This window comes from Chelmon rostratus, chromosome 4 (assembly GCF_017976325.1).
Source record: "Chelmon rostratus isolate fCheRos1 chromosome 4, fCheRos1.pri, whole genome shotgun sequence".
In the NCBI taxonomy this organism is placed as follows: domain Eukaryota; kingdom Metazoa; phylum Chordata; class Actinopteri; order Chaetodontiformes; family Chaetodontidae; genus Chelmon; species Chelmon rostratus.
In genome coordinates, this window is record NC_055661.1 from 27,337,855 (window position 1) to 27,355,500 (window position 17,646).

The 17,646-nt window shown below is 42.3% G+C and overlaps 1 protein-coding gene across 2 annotated transcripts; it reads left to right on the top strand.

The window, feature by feature from the left end:
- Positions 1-878: 878 nt before the first annotated feature.
- hdlbpa (high density lipoprotein binding protein a) lies at positions 879-16,419 on the top strand. Of its 2 annotated transcripts, none has more exons than XM_041935352.1 (28): positions 879-955; positions 3,174-3,245; positions 5,702-5,816; positions 5,939-6,105; positions 7,507-7,722; positions 7,808-8,014; positions 8,123-8,338; positions 8,428-8,634; positions 8,733-8,840; positions 8,933-9,037; positions 9,272-9,350; positions 9,460-9,599; positions 9,682-9,786; positions 9,881-9,994; positions 10,125-10,211; positions 10,297-10,428; positions 10,527-10,745; positions 11,206-11,427; positions 11,532-11,750; positions 11,871-12,009; positions 12,096-12,247; positions 12,350-12,454; positions 12,545-12,679; positions 12,940-13,083; positions 13,311-13,490; positions 14,540-14,656; positions 14,751-14,891; positions 14,989-16,419. In XM_041935352.1, exons 3-28 carry the CDS (start codon positions 5,741-5,743, stop codon positions 15,076-15,078), a joined length of 3,822 nt encoding a protein of 1,273 aa, XP_041791286.1. In that variant the 5' UTR covers positions 879-955; positions 3,174-3,245; positions 5,702-5,740; the 3' UTR covers positions 15,079-16,419. The 2 variants fall into 2 exon arrangements, with proteins under 2 accessions (XP_041791286.1, XP_041791287.1); XM_041935353.1 differs by having other exon boundaries at positions 12,099-12,247.
- Positions 16,420-17,646: the final 1,227 nt, after the last annotated feature.

Sequence of the window (17,646 nt, forward strand, 5' to 3'; positions counted from 1 at the left end):
ATGGCTTCTGTTACTTACACATTTAATTCGTGAATTACCCTGACCGACCCTGCAAATGATCATGAGATGTTTCGCATTTATATGAGTGTTATCAGGTTTTCAATCAGTATTGCTAAGTGCAAGAAAAATAGTGTTTTTTCAGTGTTTAGGACGGTTTTGAGAGTTTGTGAGTGGGCAGCGATGATGACAGACACGCAGAGGCAGAGTTTCCGATCAGGACTAACTGAATATGATCACTTGTCACGTTGTGAACTCTTTTATTTTCATTCATATTTTTAGCAGTCCCCTCACAGTAAACTGTGTACTCTGACCTTTACCTTTACTCTGACTCTATCCATTAACAACTAGCTTAAGAGTGAAGAAGACCTGAGAATGTAGCCTCTGTGAACTTGTTTTAGAGAAAGTATTTCAGCACGTTGTCCAAGAAGAAAATTGCAGGCTTGCTTGGCATGCGCATATTGCTCACTCAGATTCACAACAACAACATTATGTGCCTAGACTTGATTTATACCCTTAAAACTGGATTGCAGTGCAGGAGGATTTGAGCGGGCTCATCCTTTATCTGATCTCACTAAAGTCTGAAAAAACAGAGAAATGATCACATCAGGAAAAGTTTGATTATATAGAATTTTGCCACTTCAGCTGGTCTGGATGTGATTTTTAGCCATCCTTACTTCAGGCCATGTCTGCAATGAGGAGGGAATAAAACAATAATCACATTTTATCTGACATGTCTCCATACGCAGAGTGATCAGAGCTCAGAAGTTGCACAAACACTGTGTCACTCTTACAGATGAAAATAAGTTATTTGTAATCGGACTCTTTGGCGTGACGTCGGAGGATATGATTGGTGGGCGGCACTGGTATATATCCGTCAGGCTTCAATCCCACCTTCTCGCCAGTGGAATTTCATCTCAGCTTCTGCACCTTCAGGGCAGACGAGTACATAAAATAAGTAAGTACTTCACATTTTTAGAGTGAATATGTCTGTATTGTCATTACATGCGACTTGTTCTTGTCTTGTACATGACAGGGTGGTACTTGTTGAGAAGACTGTGTGTTGTGAACCCTCAGCGTTACTGTATGTTCTGGCCTGACTCCGTGTCATTTCTCCCCTGCTCAGCTGTATGCCTACGTGGACTTAGCGAGCTAGTAGAACAAACTGTAAGCTAACGTGAGCTCGCTAGCTAAGGCTACTTCAACTTGTACTTTTTTACGAGCGTGTTACTGTTGGCTGATTTCTATAAAAATGACACGACCTCAGTCACGAGTGTGGCAGAGAGTTTTATTTTTCAATCCACTGTTAGCGTAATGTCATTAGCTGGTTAAGGTATAGCCTGAAGTTCTGTTTAGGGCTGTTTGAGTGAGCCAAGCTACATATTAGCTGAGGAGCTACGTGTCACAGTCGCAGGCACCATGGTCAAAGTTTTTAGCAAGTTTGCTAACTAGCTAGGGGGTTAGGAGCTACCGTAGGTGCCGTTAATCCTTGCTACAGTGATTTTGCTACTGAATATCCCACTTCTCCGAAGGTGCACACATATTTGCCGAACATCCGACGTTGCCTTAGTGGCCCTGATAGTTAAGATAATGTTAGTTTTTCTCGATGCGGTACCATTTTTGTGGTTGATCATCGTTAGCCAACATGACGGCAGCTAGCATTAACTGTAATGTATCGGTGACAACTGTCAGCTAGTTAACTTGATATCGTGTTAGCTAGCACTCACACTAACCAGCTACTTAAATGCTTAATCTGGGATTTGGGTATAATGTTATATAGGCTCGAAGGACGTCATGCGGCAGCTAACGTTAATGCAAATTGAACTAGCTAGACGACCCCCCCGTCAACGTTAACTTGTTAGCAGCTCATTAACATTAATTATCTCGTAGATTAGATAATATGACGCTAAATTTGATTAAATTACGTTGGTTGGTCGCTTTGTGTGGTTCGGGATTTTTTGAGTATGGAGATCGTGACTAATGTTGTAATGGGTATATTAGTCACCAATTTAAACTTTCATCTGTACCCATGACATGGTGGTTTGAGCAAAACATCTTGGCATCAGTGTGTTGTATCTTAATTAACATGTTTCATTGTAAGTCATGGTGTCATTCTCTCTATTAACTGGCTGCTGGTGTAGAAATGGGCAAACTGTCATGAGTAGGTGCTTTAATAATGTTTAAGGAAACAGGCCACATGTTGTCTGTGTTAACATGACTATAACAAATACTAAAAGTAGGAGCTAGTTAGTTGCATCTTATTTAGTGCCTATTTGATAAATACTGAGCATGCACAAACATGAACCTAACTGATTATATGCTCTTCACCAAGCAAAAGTTGGGGAGTTACAACAGAAAGCTTTGTGGGGGTCTGTGCACACCTTTGCGGAAACATAAGCCCAAGCCAATAAACATTCTCGAAGTCAGAGAAAATTGTTAACACCAGCGGTGAACTAGTAAAATAAATCCAAATGTTCTAATGAGACACAAATTTCCTGCCATGTTAACTCATACAACTTTTAACAAGATGCATTCACTGTGTAATTTTGCCGGCTCTTGCATGAGCGAGCATTGGCCTATTTACCTGGTTCACCCACAGCAGCTTCATCAGTTGCCAGGTCTGTCCTTCTGTATGACAAGGCTGTGTCCAATTATAGAATCCAGATGCTTGTCAAGGAGATTGAGCTCCAATGGCACCTACACTTTACTGGAGTTCAGTAATGGCCTTCTTGGCACTAGCGTTATTGGAGGACTTAATTTCTGAATGGTTTCAGTTGCCTGAGGTGGCTGTATTTTTCCTACTGGTCCCACTAGAACCATGACTATCAAAAAATACAAGTGAGTCATCAGAGTGAAGTTTGACATGGTGCTTGCTGTCTGATGTCTCCTTTTTCCATTTAATCACAGTTTTTTATAAAATATATCTACTACTGTGATGTCAGTAACCATTTTTTAGCAGTTTTGAGTTCATTGGATATGATATAGGGCTTGTACGCATAAGAAAAATTTCAAATGAATCATACAGTTCTCTTTGTACACACATAACCCGACAGTAGTCAAACTGCAATGTTTATGAAGTGAGGCCTTTGAGTTATTAATTTCTTGATCTTTCTTTGAAACGAAGATACACTGTGGTTATGTCAGTATAACTGATCCTTTTTCTTTGTTGTCTTTAGACAAAAGCTGGCAGGCTGACGGGAACTTCCATCTTTACAGGACGGATTATCTGGTAACTGACCATTTAGCTGGTAAGTTCTTACAGTTATTACCACTGTGGACACTGACACAAATACTGTCTTCAGCAATTAGCAGTATACTGTTTTGTTTATGCTAAATGGGATTCTGCCCAGCCCAACCACAGCTGGAAAATTACACTTGTAGTAAGTATAATTATGATTGTGGAGTAAAAATATTATGAGCCTCGGCTGAGCAAATTTGTTAAGACGTTGACATTTTGTCACTGACATCTCACACCAGTCACTCCTGCACATATACAAATTTAGAGAAATTCATCTTGCCTTCACTTGTTAGCGTTTGAATTTTGGCCAACGGGAGGCGTTGGATCTCTAAAGCGAGCTGAGAACCGTAGCCATGACCTGAAAAAGATGAACTCTTTTGTCCCACAGTCCTCTGTATCGGTCAGACATCTTTAATGCATTTTAAAAAGCTGATATTTTAATTCAGACCCTTCTTTAAGTAAATCAGGCAGCAAAAAACTCCCTTGTTTTGTGGTCGGTCGCTGAGTTTCTGAAGGAAAAAAAATCCAAATAATTCTTAGTTATCACACAGAAAAATACCGTTCATGATTTATTTTGGCTGACACTGATTGAATGAATTTTAAGTATGCACTGTAACCTGGTATGTAATTTAAACAACACGAACATGTAAACTTAAGCTTAGTTTAGCTTTGGAGTGGCTTTCTTTCCCTCCGTCATGGATAACTTTGATGTGTTTTGCAGCATCTCGTACCTCAAAAATGTCAACAAAGCAGGGACGGTCTATGGTCAACATTAATTTCCAGTTGCTGCAAAGTAGTCCACATGTCACAATAATTAAATCAATAAGAAAAAACTTGACAAATGTGCTCTAGTGATAACAATGCAATGTCAGATCTTTTTGTAAAGATAGTTGTTCATACTGATGCTAAAATGAAGGGTACTGGCAGACTTAAATTGGCAACAGGGTCTGCAAGTCTGCAAACAGTAATGAATGCTGGGCAGAGCAGCCTTAAGTTTATGAAGCCTGACAAGGAAGAGGCCACTGAAAGGGTGTTCCAAAATGTGTAGGGGGAAATGGCCTGCTAAACTGACTACCACCATGTTGACGCTTGAAATGAATTTCCTTCAACTGCCTGGTCTATGGAAAAAACTTTTTAATATCAACAAATTCTCTGTGACATCTGGAGTCTCTCCATGCTTTCCGACGAATTTCAGGCATGCTTGGGGGCAAAATCCACCCTAAAACAATTCACATTCCTGTGCTCTTGTTGGCCAGAATTGAAGTTTCTCTGCTAGCCAGAAAAACATGGCCGTGATCCCTGATGATATATTGAGTTTCATCATTGATAGTGAAGAGAATCAAGCTATAGTCTGAGCATTCATTGATTTGCTTCCACCTTTGCAGAACAGAAACAAATATTGTTAATGGAACTCAGTCAGCACTTGCACATTTATAAAACTCTGAAATCAAAATGGCTGTAGGGATTCTTTTTTCTTTCTTCTTTTGTAAATGTCATATATGAGAGGATTGGCTTTGTCGTCTCTGTGTTTGTAAGGAGTTATTCATGTTCAAAGATCCTAGACAGGACAATTGAGTTTTCTGTTAGTGGACTTTTGCTTTAATCCTATCCAACTTGGATATACAGAGGGGTCAGTGAGGAAAAATCCTCTTAACCTCAGAGCCTGCTCACTTAGCTACAGTTCGAAGAATAGCACTGGACAGAAGACAAACTGGTTTCTTCTAGGAAGACACAATGTACTGTAGCTCTGCCCACACCAGTGCTTTCTTTGTGGTGCTTTAATTACCACTCAGTCTTGGCACACATTAACATGGTGTTGACATTTGTTATGTGACAAGAAGTGACATGGCTTCTTTTGATAAAGGTAGATTAGATGATGACGATCCCAAAGTCCACCTTTGATAAGCTTGTGTACTGTGCTTAACATGTGCATGTGACACTGCAGATGATAATTTGTGTCCACCGTTCAAGCAAGGGCCTTGTTTATCTAGTATTAGCTATCATGACAAATGTCTGTACGCAAAATTCAATTTCTCAGTTAAGTAAGGAACCCTATGTTCCTATGTCACTGTGCTGATGCAAAACAGTTCACAGAAATTTGTTTTAGATTTATGGAGCCAACATGTACTGAACAACAGACCATTGTATTCAAACTCTCGCTGACTTACTGTAAAATATTTCTCTATAACTTCCGAGTTTAACACTTATCTTGATTCAGATGTTTCTAAATGCTGATTGGTCCATTTAAGTATGTGACATTCACTTTTTCCAACTAAGCCCCACCCACTTCAGACAATTCAAAACAAGGACAAAAACAAACATCCCAAATAACCAAAACTGCTCGCATGTTGGCAGAAACTTTTCTAATAATGTAGGACCCTGTCTGTCTAACGGGTTCAGGACTTTTTAAATACGATGCTCTTTCTGTTGCCAAACCTTTGAACATAATGTAAACTTTTCTTTCAGTGGCACACTCGGACTCTGTGTTAACGTGGGATTTTGACCATGAGCTCAGTCGCTGTACTTACGCAGGAAAGCTTCAATGAGCACCGCAGTGGGCTCTTGCCGGAGCAGAGTGGTGGTGAGTATTTGGATTCTTAAGGTAGTGCTGAATTTACAGAAAACAGTCACAGCCAAAAGGGGACTCATCTGTTAATTCTGAGTGTGTGTTTTCTTTTTTTCTTTTTTTTTGAATGTGTTCAGCTGCTGGGGTAGGAACCGGTGCCGGAGAGGAGGAGGACGCCCTTCCTACCTACAAGGATGCCTTCCCACCTCTGCCCGAGAAGGCGGCCTCACCTGAGGGGACCCAGGAAACTGCCAACGCCTGGACATCCAAGATCCGTCCTCTCAAGTCTTCTATTATCACCCAGGTATAACATCTTCAATGTTAACACCTCAGGTGAACTAAAATGTTTGCTAGTTATTGTGTGATACGTATTGTAATTCACTGAGTTTTTTTTGTTTTTATTTGTTTTCTTGATGACAGTGACAGTTTGGTTGTACATGTCCACCTTCCTCTTCTTTCCCAGAAAGCCTTTTACCATTTTCCAGAGAATATGCCCATGTTACATTAGAATATGTGAACAGGGAGAAACATTGAAAGATATGATACTTGTTGCTTATATCTTGCACTACATCCTATTGACCTCCCTATGACAGTTTCTGTATGTCTGTGCTGGATTTCTCCTTCCTGGTGTTTACAGCTAACTTATAGCCCTGTATCTTGCTCATAAGGCCTCTGTTTAGGTTGAATCGGGGCTGTGTTATGATGGAATTATGTAAGGTCACCAAAATTGGGATACATAGATTTATGCAAAATGGAAAAAGATGTTGGTTGACCTGCCCAAACAGGGGCAGTGAGCACAGTTTCCATATGATCACACAATTCTGAATTAAGGGCTAACCAGGAAAAAAATAACTCAAACCACCTGTTTTGGTGCTAAGAGACTGTGAAGGAACTTGTGGGTTTCATGCAGGTTGCAGAGCTAGATGGACAGTTGCCTCACAGAACTTTTTATTCAAAACACTATGTAGACATTATTTTCTATTGTATTCCTCTGATATTTGGGATTCATTCAAGTTAAATGTAATGTCAAGTGTTTGACATGAAAAACACAAAGTGATTTTTAAAGGCAACACAAAGGCCCTAAGTATACTTTACTTGATTTTAAGAGAGCACAAGGTAGAAAAGGTTGGGAACCACTAGCATACTCAGTGTGCTACATGTACCTCTCTGTCATACATGAATACTTTTGTATTTCGTTGAGCTTAAGGTACTTTTATATTGAATGATCTTTTTGTAGGAGAGTTTGCTACTGACCACATTCTTTGATCCTAATTCACATTTTTCTGTCAGCACTTTTAGCCCTTTGTTTCTGCTCAGTAACAGTACACAGAATTATTTTCTTTTTAATAACTTGCCCAACTGTTTTTATGTGGAATTAATTAACTTGAATAGAATAATATGGTGACAGCATGAGTTTTATGTACCTGCTGTAAAACCTTCATACTGCGCAGTTTACTCTTCCAGTTTTCACCGCCTCACCCCACTGTGCTCAGTTTGTCATGTTTTTTCACCTACAGTGTGTTTGCATGTTGTATGACGGTGCAAGATAAATTCCTTCTTTCTTTAGTTGACGGGCGGTTGCTGCTAAACAGTCCCCAGTGTCAGTGGGTCTCATTTCTTTTGAAAGTTCTGTCGAGCCAATCCTGATATAACAATTGGTCACCACATCCAATTGACTTAATTTTTCTTTTCCTACTTGAACTAGGTTTTCCATGTGCCGCTAGAGGAGCGCAAGTACAAGGACATCAACCAGTTTGGGGAAGGAGACCAAGCGAAGGTCTGTGTGGACATCATGCACAAGACCGGAGCCCACCTGGAACTCTCCTTGGCTAAAGATCAGGGTCTCTCCATCATGGTGTCTGGAAAGTTGGATGCTGTGATGAAGGCCCGTAAGGAGATTGTGTCCCGACTGCAGACTCAGGTGAAGAGAACCGTCTTTTTGTTAACTGTATAAGGTATTGATATTTGACAGCAGTGACGCTAACTGTACATTTTAACCCTAACAGGCTTCAGCTACCGTCGCCATCCCCAAGGAGCACCATCGTTTTGTCATCGGCAAAAATGGGGAGAAGCTTCAGGAGCTCGAGCTCAAGACTGCCACCAAAATCCAGATCCCACGACCTGACGACCCCAGCAACCAGATCAAGATCTCTGGTACCAAGGAGGGCCTGGAGAAGGCAAAGCATGAGATCCTGCTGATCTCTGCCGAGCAGGTACCATGGCTCCTCAGACAGCCATCTTACTTCACTGACCAACACCCCACATCTCAAAGCTTTAGGATGTATTTTCATTGTGTTTCCCTGCCCATTCTTCTCTTTTAGGACAAGCGTGCAGTGGAGAGGGTGAACATTGACAAGGTGTACCACCCATTCATCACCGGTGCCTACAATAAACTGGTAGGAGAGATGATGCAGGAGACCGGTGCCCGCATTAATGTCCCCCCTCCAAGCGTGAACAAGACGGAGATTGTCATCACTGGGGAAAAGGAGCAGGTGGCCCTTGCTGTGGCTATGATCAAGAAGATTTCTGAAGACAAGGTATAACTGTTGATTACACTGGTATGAGGGAGCTTTAAACTAATTTTCTAAGGTTAAATGTTACTGATCAACTACCCCTGGTATTACAGAAGAAGAATGCCACCACCATTGCTGTGGAGGTGAAGAAATCTCAGCACAAGTATGTGATTGGCCCCAAGGGAAACACCCTGCAGGAGATCCTGGATAAAACTGGTGTCTCGGTTGAGATCCCACCTTCTGACAGCAGCTCAGAAACTGTCATCCTTCGCGGGGAGCCAGACCGTCTGGGTCAGGCCCTCACTGAAGTTTATGCCAAGGTGTGGAACGATTCATGATTAATTTTACCATGTCTAAATGATTGGTAATTGTTAAAAAAGCGATGAGGAGCAACTTCAATGTTTTTTTTCCTTGGTAGGCAAACAGCTACACTGTTTCCTCGGTCTCAGCTCCTTCTTGGCTTCATCGTTTCATTATTGGCAAGAAGGGGCAGAACTTGGCCAAGATTACCCAACAAATGCCCAAGGTCAGTTTAAGAATTAATTTCTTAACCATTCCACTTTAAATACTCCTTCAGATTTCATTTTGTAACTTCTTTATCATGTATTTTGCATGCAGGTGCACATTGAGTTCACCGAGGGAGAAGATAAGATCACCCTGGAAGGACCCACCAAAGATGTGCAGATGGTGCAGAGCCAGATTGAAGCCATTGTTACGGATTTGGTGAGTACTTAGTTAACTATACAGTTGACCTAGACCCAAAGCCTACCAATCAAAAGGGTTCCTCGAATGAGAAGGTCATGTGCTGGACAGTAGACTGTGCAAAAGGACTTTTAAATAGTATTTTTTTGGACTTGGCTCAATATAAGAAGATTTAAAGTGCCTTTAACAACACTTAAAAGCTACAGTAGATATTTTCCAGTGATATTCATGATTGTGTCTACTTCCACCTAAAAGGTTAGCCGCATGGACTATGCAGAGATCAGCGTGGATCCCAAATTCCACCGACACCTGATTGGAAAAGGAGGTGTTAACAGTAAGTATGGTGCTCCTGTCTAAAAGCTGGTATACTGAATTTCAACAGTGCAACAAAAACTGAATCAGCATCCTTCTCGAACCACGTATTTACTGATTTTTGTTTATAGTCAACCGTATCAAAGAGCTGCACAAGGTTACTGTCCGCATCCCCCCTGACAACGAGAAAAGCAACCTGATTCGTATTGAGGGGGATCCCCAGGGTGTGCAGGAAGCCAAGAAGGAGCTGCTTGAGCTTGCGTCACGCATGGTGAGAATGAACTTGAGTTCACAGACGCAATTCTACAGATTGGATCCTGATGTGCCTTTACTAAATATGCTGTCTCTCGCAGGAGAATGAGCGTACAAAGGACTTGATCATTGAACAGCGTTTTCACAGGGCCATCATTGGCCAAAAAGGGGAGAAGATAAAGGAAGTGCGTGACAAATTCCCAGAGGTGAGTTGGAAACTGTTGGTTTCAGCCGGTAAATGGTGCTGCGTTGTGTACTGAACCCATTAAATGTACTTAAATAATGTAATATTTGTTCCAGGTCATCATCAATTTCCCCGATCCCGCACAAAAAAGCGACATTGTTCAACTCAGAGGCCCACGAACTGAAGTGGAAAAATGCGCCAAGTTCATGCAGAAGATAGTGGCTGAAATGGTAAATCTTTACTTGTGTGTACTTACATGGTTTTGTTAAGATGGTATGTTAACAGCTTCCTTCTTTAATTTGGTATCCATAACTACATTTATGTAGTTTAGTGTTAACTTTCAGTGATTCCTTTTGTCAGGTGGAGAACAGCTTTTCTGTCTCAGTCCCCATCTTCAAGCAGTTCCACAGAAACATAATTGGAAAAGGAGGCTCAAATATCAAGAAGGTACTGTATATTTAAGAAAAAGTATATGGTTGAATGAAGCCTTCAGGCTGTCAAGGTTTGATCCCATGTCTTGTTTTCTTTCTAGATTCGGGAGGAAACTAACACAAAAATTGACCTCCCCGCTGAGAACAGCAACTCAGAGATGATTGTCATTACTGGAAAGAAGGCAAACTGTGAGGCTGCACGAAATCGTATCTTGGCCATTCAGAAAGAGCTGGTAAGCAGATGTGTGCAAGTTTATTAGTCTCTTGAAAGCATTGGCAGATGGGTCCACATCTAGCACATATGTCTAATTAATGTCTCATTGTGTTCCAGGCAAACATCACAGAGATAGAGGTTTCCATTCCCTCCAAGCTGCACAACTCCTTGATTGGGTTAAAGGGCCGTTTTGTGCGCTCGATCATGGAGGAGTGTGGCGGCGTGCACATCCACTTTCCCACTGAGGGCTCAGGGATTGATAAGGTCACCATCCGAGGCCCTGTGGAGGAGGTGGAAAAAGCCAAGCAGCAACTGCTTGCTTTGGCAGAGGAGAAGGTTTGTTGAAATGCCTCTAATGATAATAAAAATGAACTTCTGTCGACCTCACTAAACTGGCAGCCATGTGACAGGGGCATAGAGGGAGGGATAAGATGGTAAAGAGCTGCCTCTGTGCCTCAGTGCCTCAGGTCGTATATCACCACATGCTGAGAACTGCTTTCGGTGTCCTCTCAGCTGTCAGAATAAAAACAGCAAGCTTGTGCATAGCTAGTGTCAGAAATTGAGGCTGAAATATGTTTTGGGTGCTGCAGTTTTCTTAAGATTAAATCATGTTTAGTCCATTCAAGCTTTAAATCAGTGGGGTTTGAGTTTCAGCTGAGCATGAACGAATTTTCCATCTGTTCAACCTTAGTCGTCCTAAGTTAATAAAAGCATATTTTGTGCTGGCCTTGTTAATGAGGTTGGCTTGTAATGCATTTCTTGTTGTACAAATCATTTTGCAAATGTTTCCTCTCAGCAAACAAAGAGCCACACTGCAGAGCTGCGTGCAAAGCCAGAATATCACAAGTTCCTCATTGGGAAAGGTGGCGGAAACATCCGCAAGGTTCGTGACAGCACCGGCGCCAGGATCATCTTCCCCACCGCAGAGGACAAAGACCAGGAGCTCATCACTGTGATTGGCACTGAGGAAGCGGTGCGGGAGGCCCAGAAGGAGCTGGAGGAGCTCATCAAGAGTTTGGTACGGCTCCAAATCACTTTTGAACAAAGCAGGACAAGGGAGGATGAGGCTTTGATTCTCTTACAAATGCCTGAATATTAAATATATGTCCTCTTTGTTTACAGGACAATGTTGTTGAGGATACTATGAGCGTCGATCCAAAGCACCATCGCTACTTTGTGGCTCGCCGTGGCCAGGTCCTCCGGGACCTTGCTGATGAATATGGTGGTGTGATGGTGAGCTTCCCTCGCACGGGTTCTCAGAGCGAAAAGGTCACCCTCAAAGGAGCCAAAGAATGCGTGGAAGCCGCCAAAAAGCGCATGCTTGAAATCGTGGACGACTTGGTTAGTAGATATGGTTGTTTTTTTTTTGAGAGGGTCTTAAGTGTGTGTGTGTGTGTGTATGTGTGTTGAAATGTAACTGATCTTCCATCTTTTGTCCCATCTGACCATTTTATTTTCTAGGATGCTCAAGTGACCATTGAGTGCGTGATTCCTCAGAAGTTCCACCGTTCCATCATGGGTCCCAAGGGCTCACGGATCCAGCAGATCACCAGAGATCACAATGTACAGATTAAGTTCCCAGAGCGCGAGGACCCACAAGGTAACGCACGATAAGTGTGTAAACTTGGGAATGGGGTCCTTAAATTAATATTTTCTCAACTAATTGTGTCTGATTCACTCTGTTAGCAGCACCTCCCGCAGAAGCCCCTATTCAAGAGAATGGAGAGGCCAACGGAGAAGTGAAGGAGCCTGTCGACCCAAATCTACCCAAAAAGTGTGACGTGATTGTGATTTCTGGTCGTAAAGAGCGGTGCGAGGCTGCTGTGGAGGCATTGAAGGTGTCTTATTTTTGTCCATTTTATCCATCCATAATATAGTATTCACAGCTCACTTATTTCTCAATATTGCTGCTTTGTACCCTAATGGTCTCCTTTCTTTAGGCCTTGGTCCCCATCACTATTGAGGTGGAAGTGCCTTTTGAGCTTCATCGATACATCATTGGACAGAAAGGAAGTGGAATTCGCAAGATGATGGATGAATTTGAGGTGTGTGTTAACAGATATGGTGTCTGCACAGGTATGCACAACGTTTTTATGTTGCTGCTAATTCAGAGTGACCTCCCTGTCGTCCTCCAGGTTAATATTCAAGTGCCTGCTCCTGAACAGCAGTCTGATAAAATCGCCATCACCGGCTTGGCCAACCACCTCGATCGCGCCAAAGAGGGCCTCTTGGAGCGCGTCAAAGAGCTGCAGGCCGAGCAGGAGGATCGGGTCTGTATTGTGTTAGCCTTTTATAACTGGTATATTCAGAGCAGTTTGTACTGAGGCGAAGTCACTGGTAATTTAAAGTGTCTTTGGAGTCTGTATGACTCACATGGAGCAGAAAATTATCTTTGAGATTACCTTAAAGGCCACCATCATGATAACCTTGAATGAGGAAAGAGCTTAATTATAAACTTTTCTCATTGTAACAGCTGTTAACCTCACTGGAATTCTAACCCGTAGCACTGTTTCTGTCAACCCCTCTACAGGCACTCAGGAGCTTCAAGCTGACCATCACTGTGGACCCCAAGTATCACCCCAAAATCATCGGCCGCAAGGGTGCCATTATAACAAACATCCGCACTGAGCATGATGTTAACATCCAATTCCCAGAAAAGAACGATGAAAACCAGGTATGGCACTTCTGTTGCTTTTAATTAGAACTTAAAAATAATATAGGCAAATAAGTCAAGCCTTTGTACTCCCTCAGCACAGCAGGTGGTGCTAAATTACCAGTTCACACAGAACAGTACTGCATGAGAACACTGATTTTAAAAATAGAAGAGAATTTTTTTTTCTTGTCTCTCCAGAAATTCAGTTCCCTCCATTTCATGTTGCATTTGCTGCTGTTTTTCCACAGGATCAGATTACTATTACAGGGTATGAGCACAAAGCCATAGCAGCACGAGATGCCATCCAGGCTATCGTGGACGAGCTTGAGGAAATGATCTCCGAGGACATCACCCTGGACAGCAGGGTCCATGCCCGCATCATCGGAGCCCGCGGCAAGGGCATCCGCAAGATCATGGATGAGTTTAAGGTGAGGCTGCAGAGAGGAGAGGAGATGTTCTCGTCAGTGGAATAAAACAACATAACGAAACAGCATGAAATTGCTTGCTAACGTTGTTCTTGTTTTTTGAGCTTTCACTGGGTCACCACTGATAGCTTGTAAGCACATTCTTATCTGGTAAAATCCTGACTTACAGCTTCTTAACATCACTTCTCCACTTGGCAACATGACTTGATCTTAATTAGTAATACAAGGTATTAACCTTGAATTATGCCAGTTAAACAGCCAGTTTTCAGCACCAGCTACTTAAATTCATAACTAAACTTGCAAGCAGGTATACCGGGGTCCACACACCCGACCCAACTCAGAATCAAACACGCACAAACTCTGCGATGAACATAACCAAGCCCTCCAAGTTCATAGGCGACATCATAAAAAACAAACAAACAACAACCCCAGACTAAACTTCTGCCTGGCTCTAATGGAGCTGAACAGTTCCCACCAAGTCACTCTGCCTGACTGGAGACAAGATAATTAAAGGGACTCATAATTAAAGGGACGGTTCACCCATGTCACATTATACTGTATTTTTCCACTTCCCCCTTGTGGTATTTAGTCATGCAGATTGTTTTTCTGAGGTTTTGTTTTCCTACTAACTGTTCTTTTTCTTATTAATACCTCCAGTATTGATATTCTTGTATACGTTAAGGTAATATTTATAATTGACTTAATATTTTGAACAGTAAATCCATCAAAGTGAAAATGATCACATTTTATTTAATCCCATTAAGGCTCACACTCACACACTCAGCTATAGGCGATAGATGTGTCACAGCTCTGACTTTGACCTGGCTGACAATTGTCCCCACTGGGGTGGGCTGGTTTGAAGGAGGTGGATTGAGACTCTTGTAATCCCATGAGATCTCTGCTCTTAGCAGCTAAACATGAACAAGCTTAGCAACAGGCTTTTTCCTACCCGTCTGGAGGTGTTCAAGGAAAAGTGCAGGGTTAGACCCGTGACGACTCGGCTTTGTGTGATAGTGTCCAGCCTGACGTGGCTTGATATCCATCCTTTTTAGGTTGATCTCAGGTTTCCCCAGAGTGGAGCTGCAGACCCGAACCTTGTCACAGTCACAGGTCGCCCTGAGCTTGTGGATGAAGCCATCGACCACCTCCTTAACCTGGAAGAAGAATACGTACGTTTTTCCTTGCTTGACTTAATTTTTGCTGTAATGCTTTTCCGTTTCCTAATTAGCACCATGAATAGAATTTTTGTGTCACTTTTGTCAGATGGTAGATGTTGTGGAGAATGAGGCAAAGATGGCTTACATGAGGCCTCCTGGGGGGAGCGCCGCTGCCATGGATGAACAACGTGGCCCATCCAAAGGCTTTGTGGTGAGGGAGGCTCCCTGGACCACTGCCAATGAGAAGGTGAGCATTTTCCCACCAGCCTGACACGATTTTGAAAGTAGAATTGGTCACACCTTCGTTTCTTAACCCCCCTCTCCCTCCCCTTTTCTGCTTTTAGGCCCCTGATATGAGCAGCTCTGAAGATTTCCCCAGCTTTGGAGCCCCAGTGGCAACCAAGACCTCTCCCTGGGGACCCAAACGCTTCTAAGCAGTGCTGCTACAGATGGGCCTGAACTTAACCGGACACAATCTTCCCCTTCAACGTCCCCCCTCTTGACCTGGACTGACCGCTGACCCTAGAAGTCTTCAGTTCTGAGAATGTCATCCTTCTCTGTCTACTTATCCTGGTCTGCCCTTGCAGATTCATCAGTCTAAAAGTGCTTTCAGATACTGTAATTGACTTGTGAGCTTTGTATCTGCATTAAATGATACTGTCTTACGCTAAAAAAAATGTGACAGATGTTGCGGTTAAGTCTACAGTCTGTATGAGTCTGACATTTAAGTGTTTATTAGACCTGACATTTCATTGTGGTTTGAACTGTTATACCAAATTCAGTGGTGGCCAGACATTAGTTTGGTTTTTGTTTGTTTGGTTGTTTTTGAGCTGCCCTTATCTTAGTTGCCTTGGCAGGGTGGGGTAAAGGGATTGAATTGCTGCTGGTGACATGTTCAGACATGACTCGTGACCAACCAGGGACCAGCTGTTTCAGTAACCCACCCCCTCCTGCATTACTCATGTAGCTGAGTGAAAATTGTCAGTCGTTAGCCCTCAAGCACACTGTAGTGGTTGTCCTCCGTCACATGTTTCCATTTGCTTAGCTGTGCTTCTGTGAATATGGTCAAGTAGTGGCACGTACCTTGTAGCCTTATGAATTGGTCAACTTTATTAAGGGGGGAAAAGCGATTTCAGCCACTGCAGAATGGCACGCATTCAAACTGCCAGATGCTTGGAGACCATGCCAGAACTAAACTTCTTACAACACTAGGCCTAAAGCTCCAATGCATCAAACCTCACACTAACTGTTGAATGAACTGTTCTGACATTGAAAAGTCACTCTACAAAATATAATGACTGTGTTTGTTTGTGAGCAAAACGGCAGCCCATCTAGTGCCAACTATCTGTCTAGTGATGTCCTGTGTTACTCATCCTCTGTATTGGGTCAGTGTCCAGTCCCTTTGTCTTCCAGTTGCTATGCAGATTGTTCTGTTAAATAGCAATGGCCCTTTTTATCAGCCTTACAACTAGAAAGATACAAACCAGGTAGAGATGATGTCTAGGTGCATTTTTAATGGACAGCTGGAAGGTATGTTTATTGTTCCGTTGAAAGCTCTTGGAACATTTCCCCCCAGTTATTGTAATTAGCTTAATTTTGCCTGAGGAGTGCAGATTTAGCTTGCTAGCTGCTAATTCAACATCTAGCATCAGCCTACCTTGGTTTATATCCTCCTAGCATTGAATGAAAGATTATGCAAATACCATTGAAGTGAACGGTTATGGATGACACTGGAAAAGAAATTGTCCAAAAAGTCAATAAAAATTGAAAATCTCTTGTGCATCAATCTGAGTCTTTTATAGTAAAAAATTATTCATTTATCATAGAGGTAAATAACCTGAAATGAACAGAACGAGTGAATGTGGCACATTGCTGATGCAGCCGTGGACGGTGGATTTCAAGCATTGAAAGGTTTGCATGACAGTCTTCCTACCTGACAGTGGGGCCGCAGGAGAGACCAGTATGATAATCCACCCATGGGATTTTTTCAGGTTGTCCAGTCCAGGGGCCATCTTGACCACAGTACCTGTACCAAGTCTAAGGAATTTAAACATACAAATGGCAAAATATGATTTTAAAATTGGCCATATCTTTTATTTATTTTGTTGCTTATTAAGTAATCCTATCTTGTAATTGGATGTGCAGATTGCTTTTTCAACACAGGCACACCGACCTGTTGGTGGAACCTACTGGACTGATCTGGGCTTGGTTTAAAAGTTGAGCCCAGATTATATCAAATGTGGCGTTCTTTATCATTTGAGATATTTGAATTAATTGCATAAATTAGCATTTCTTTGGATTGGAATCCAAACAAATGCTTTATACAACATTATTTTTAGCTTGACTGTGCACTAGCGGAAAAAACACGGTGACCAACTGTGTCCAATTTAATATCTACCTGCCGTGGCTATCCAAAGCAAATTTCATGCATTTTTTATTTTATATTTTATTTTTGAAACATCCTGTAATGAAAAGTGTTGGACTAGTGGCGGCACTCAGTTCATGTCTTTGACCCTGTAACGGTCATGAACGTCTCTCTTTTGCGGCCTTCTGTGCTGTAACGGTCGGTCAAAGTTAGCCGGCCTCTGAGGTCAAACGCCAAAACCCTCAGCCAGTCTAGAAAAGTGAAGCTGACATGCTTTGACTAAGTCACAATTAAACTGTATGCGGTAACTGTCGTGTCAATAAGGGGCTGATAATGGACGTGTCTCGGGATAAATTACATTTTGAGGTCGCTTCAGAAAAGAAAGTTAGCGAGCTAAATGTTATTGTTCCACTGCTGCTAATGCTAATGCTAGTTAGCTAGCAGCGATGGAGTGAAGAGAGTTCCTTCCACCGAAATGAGGAGTACGGCAACATTATGTGACATTAGTACTTCATCCTACATGTAAGACAGAAGAAAGGGCTTCAACGTCGACACAGGTGAGTCAGATACGATCTCTCTGTTTGTCTGTCTGTGTGTGTCTTTGCTAGCTGGTTTCTGTCCTGATGCTAATGTCCAG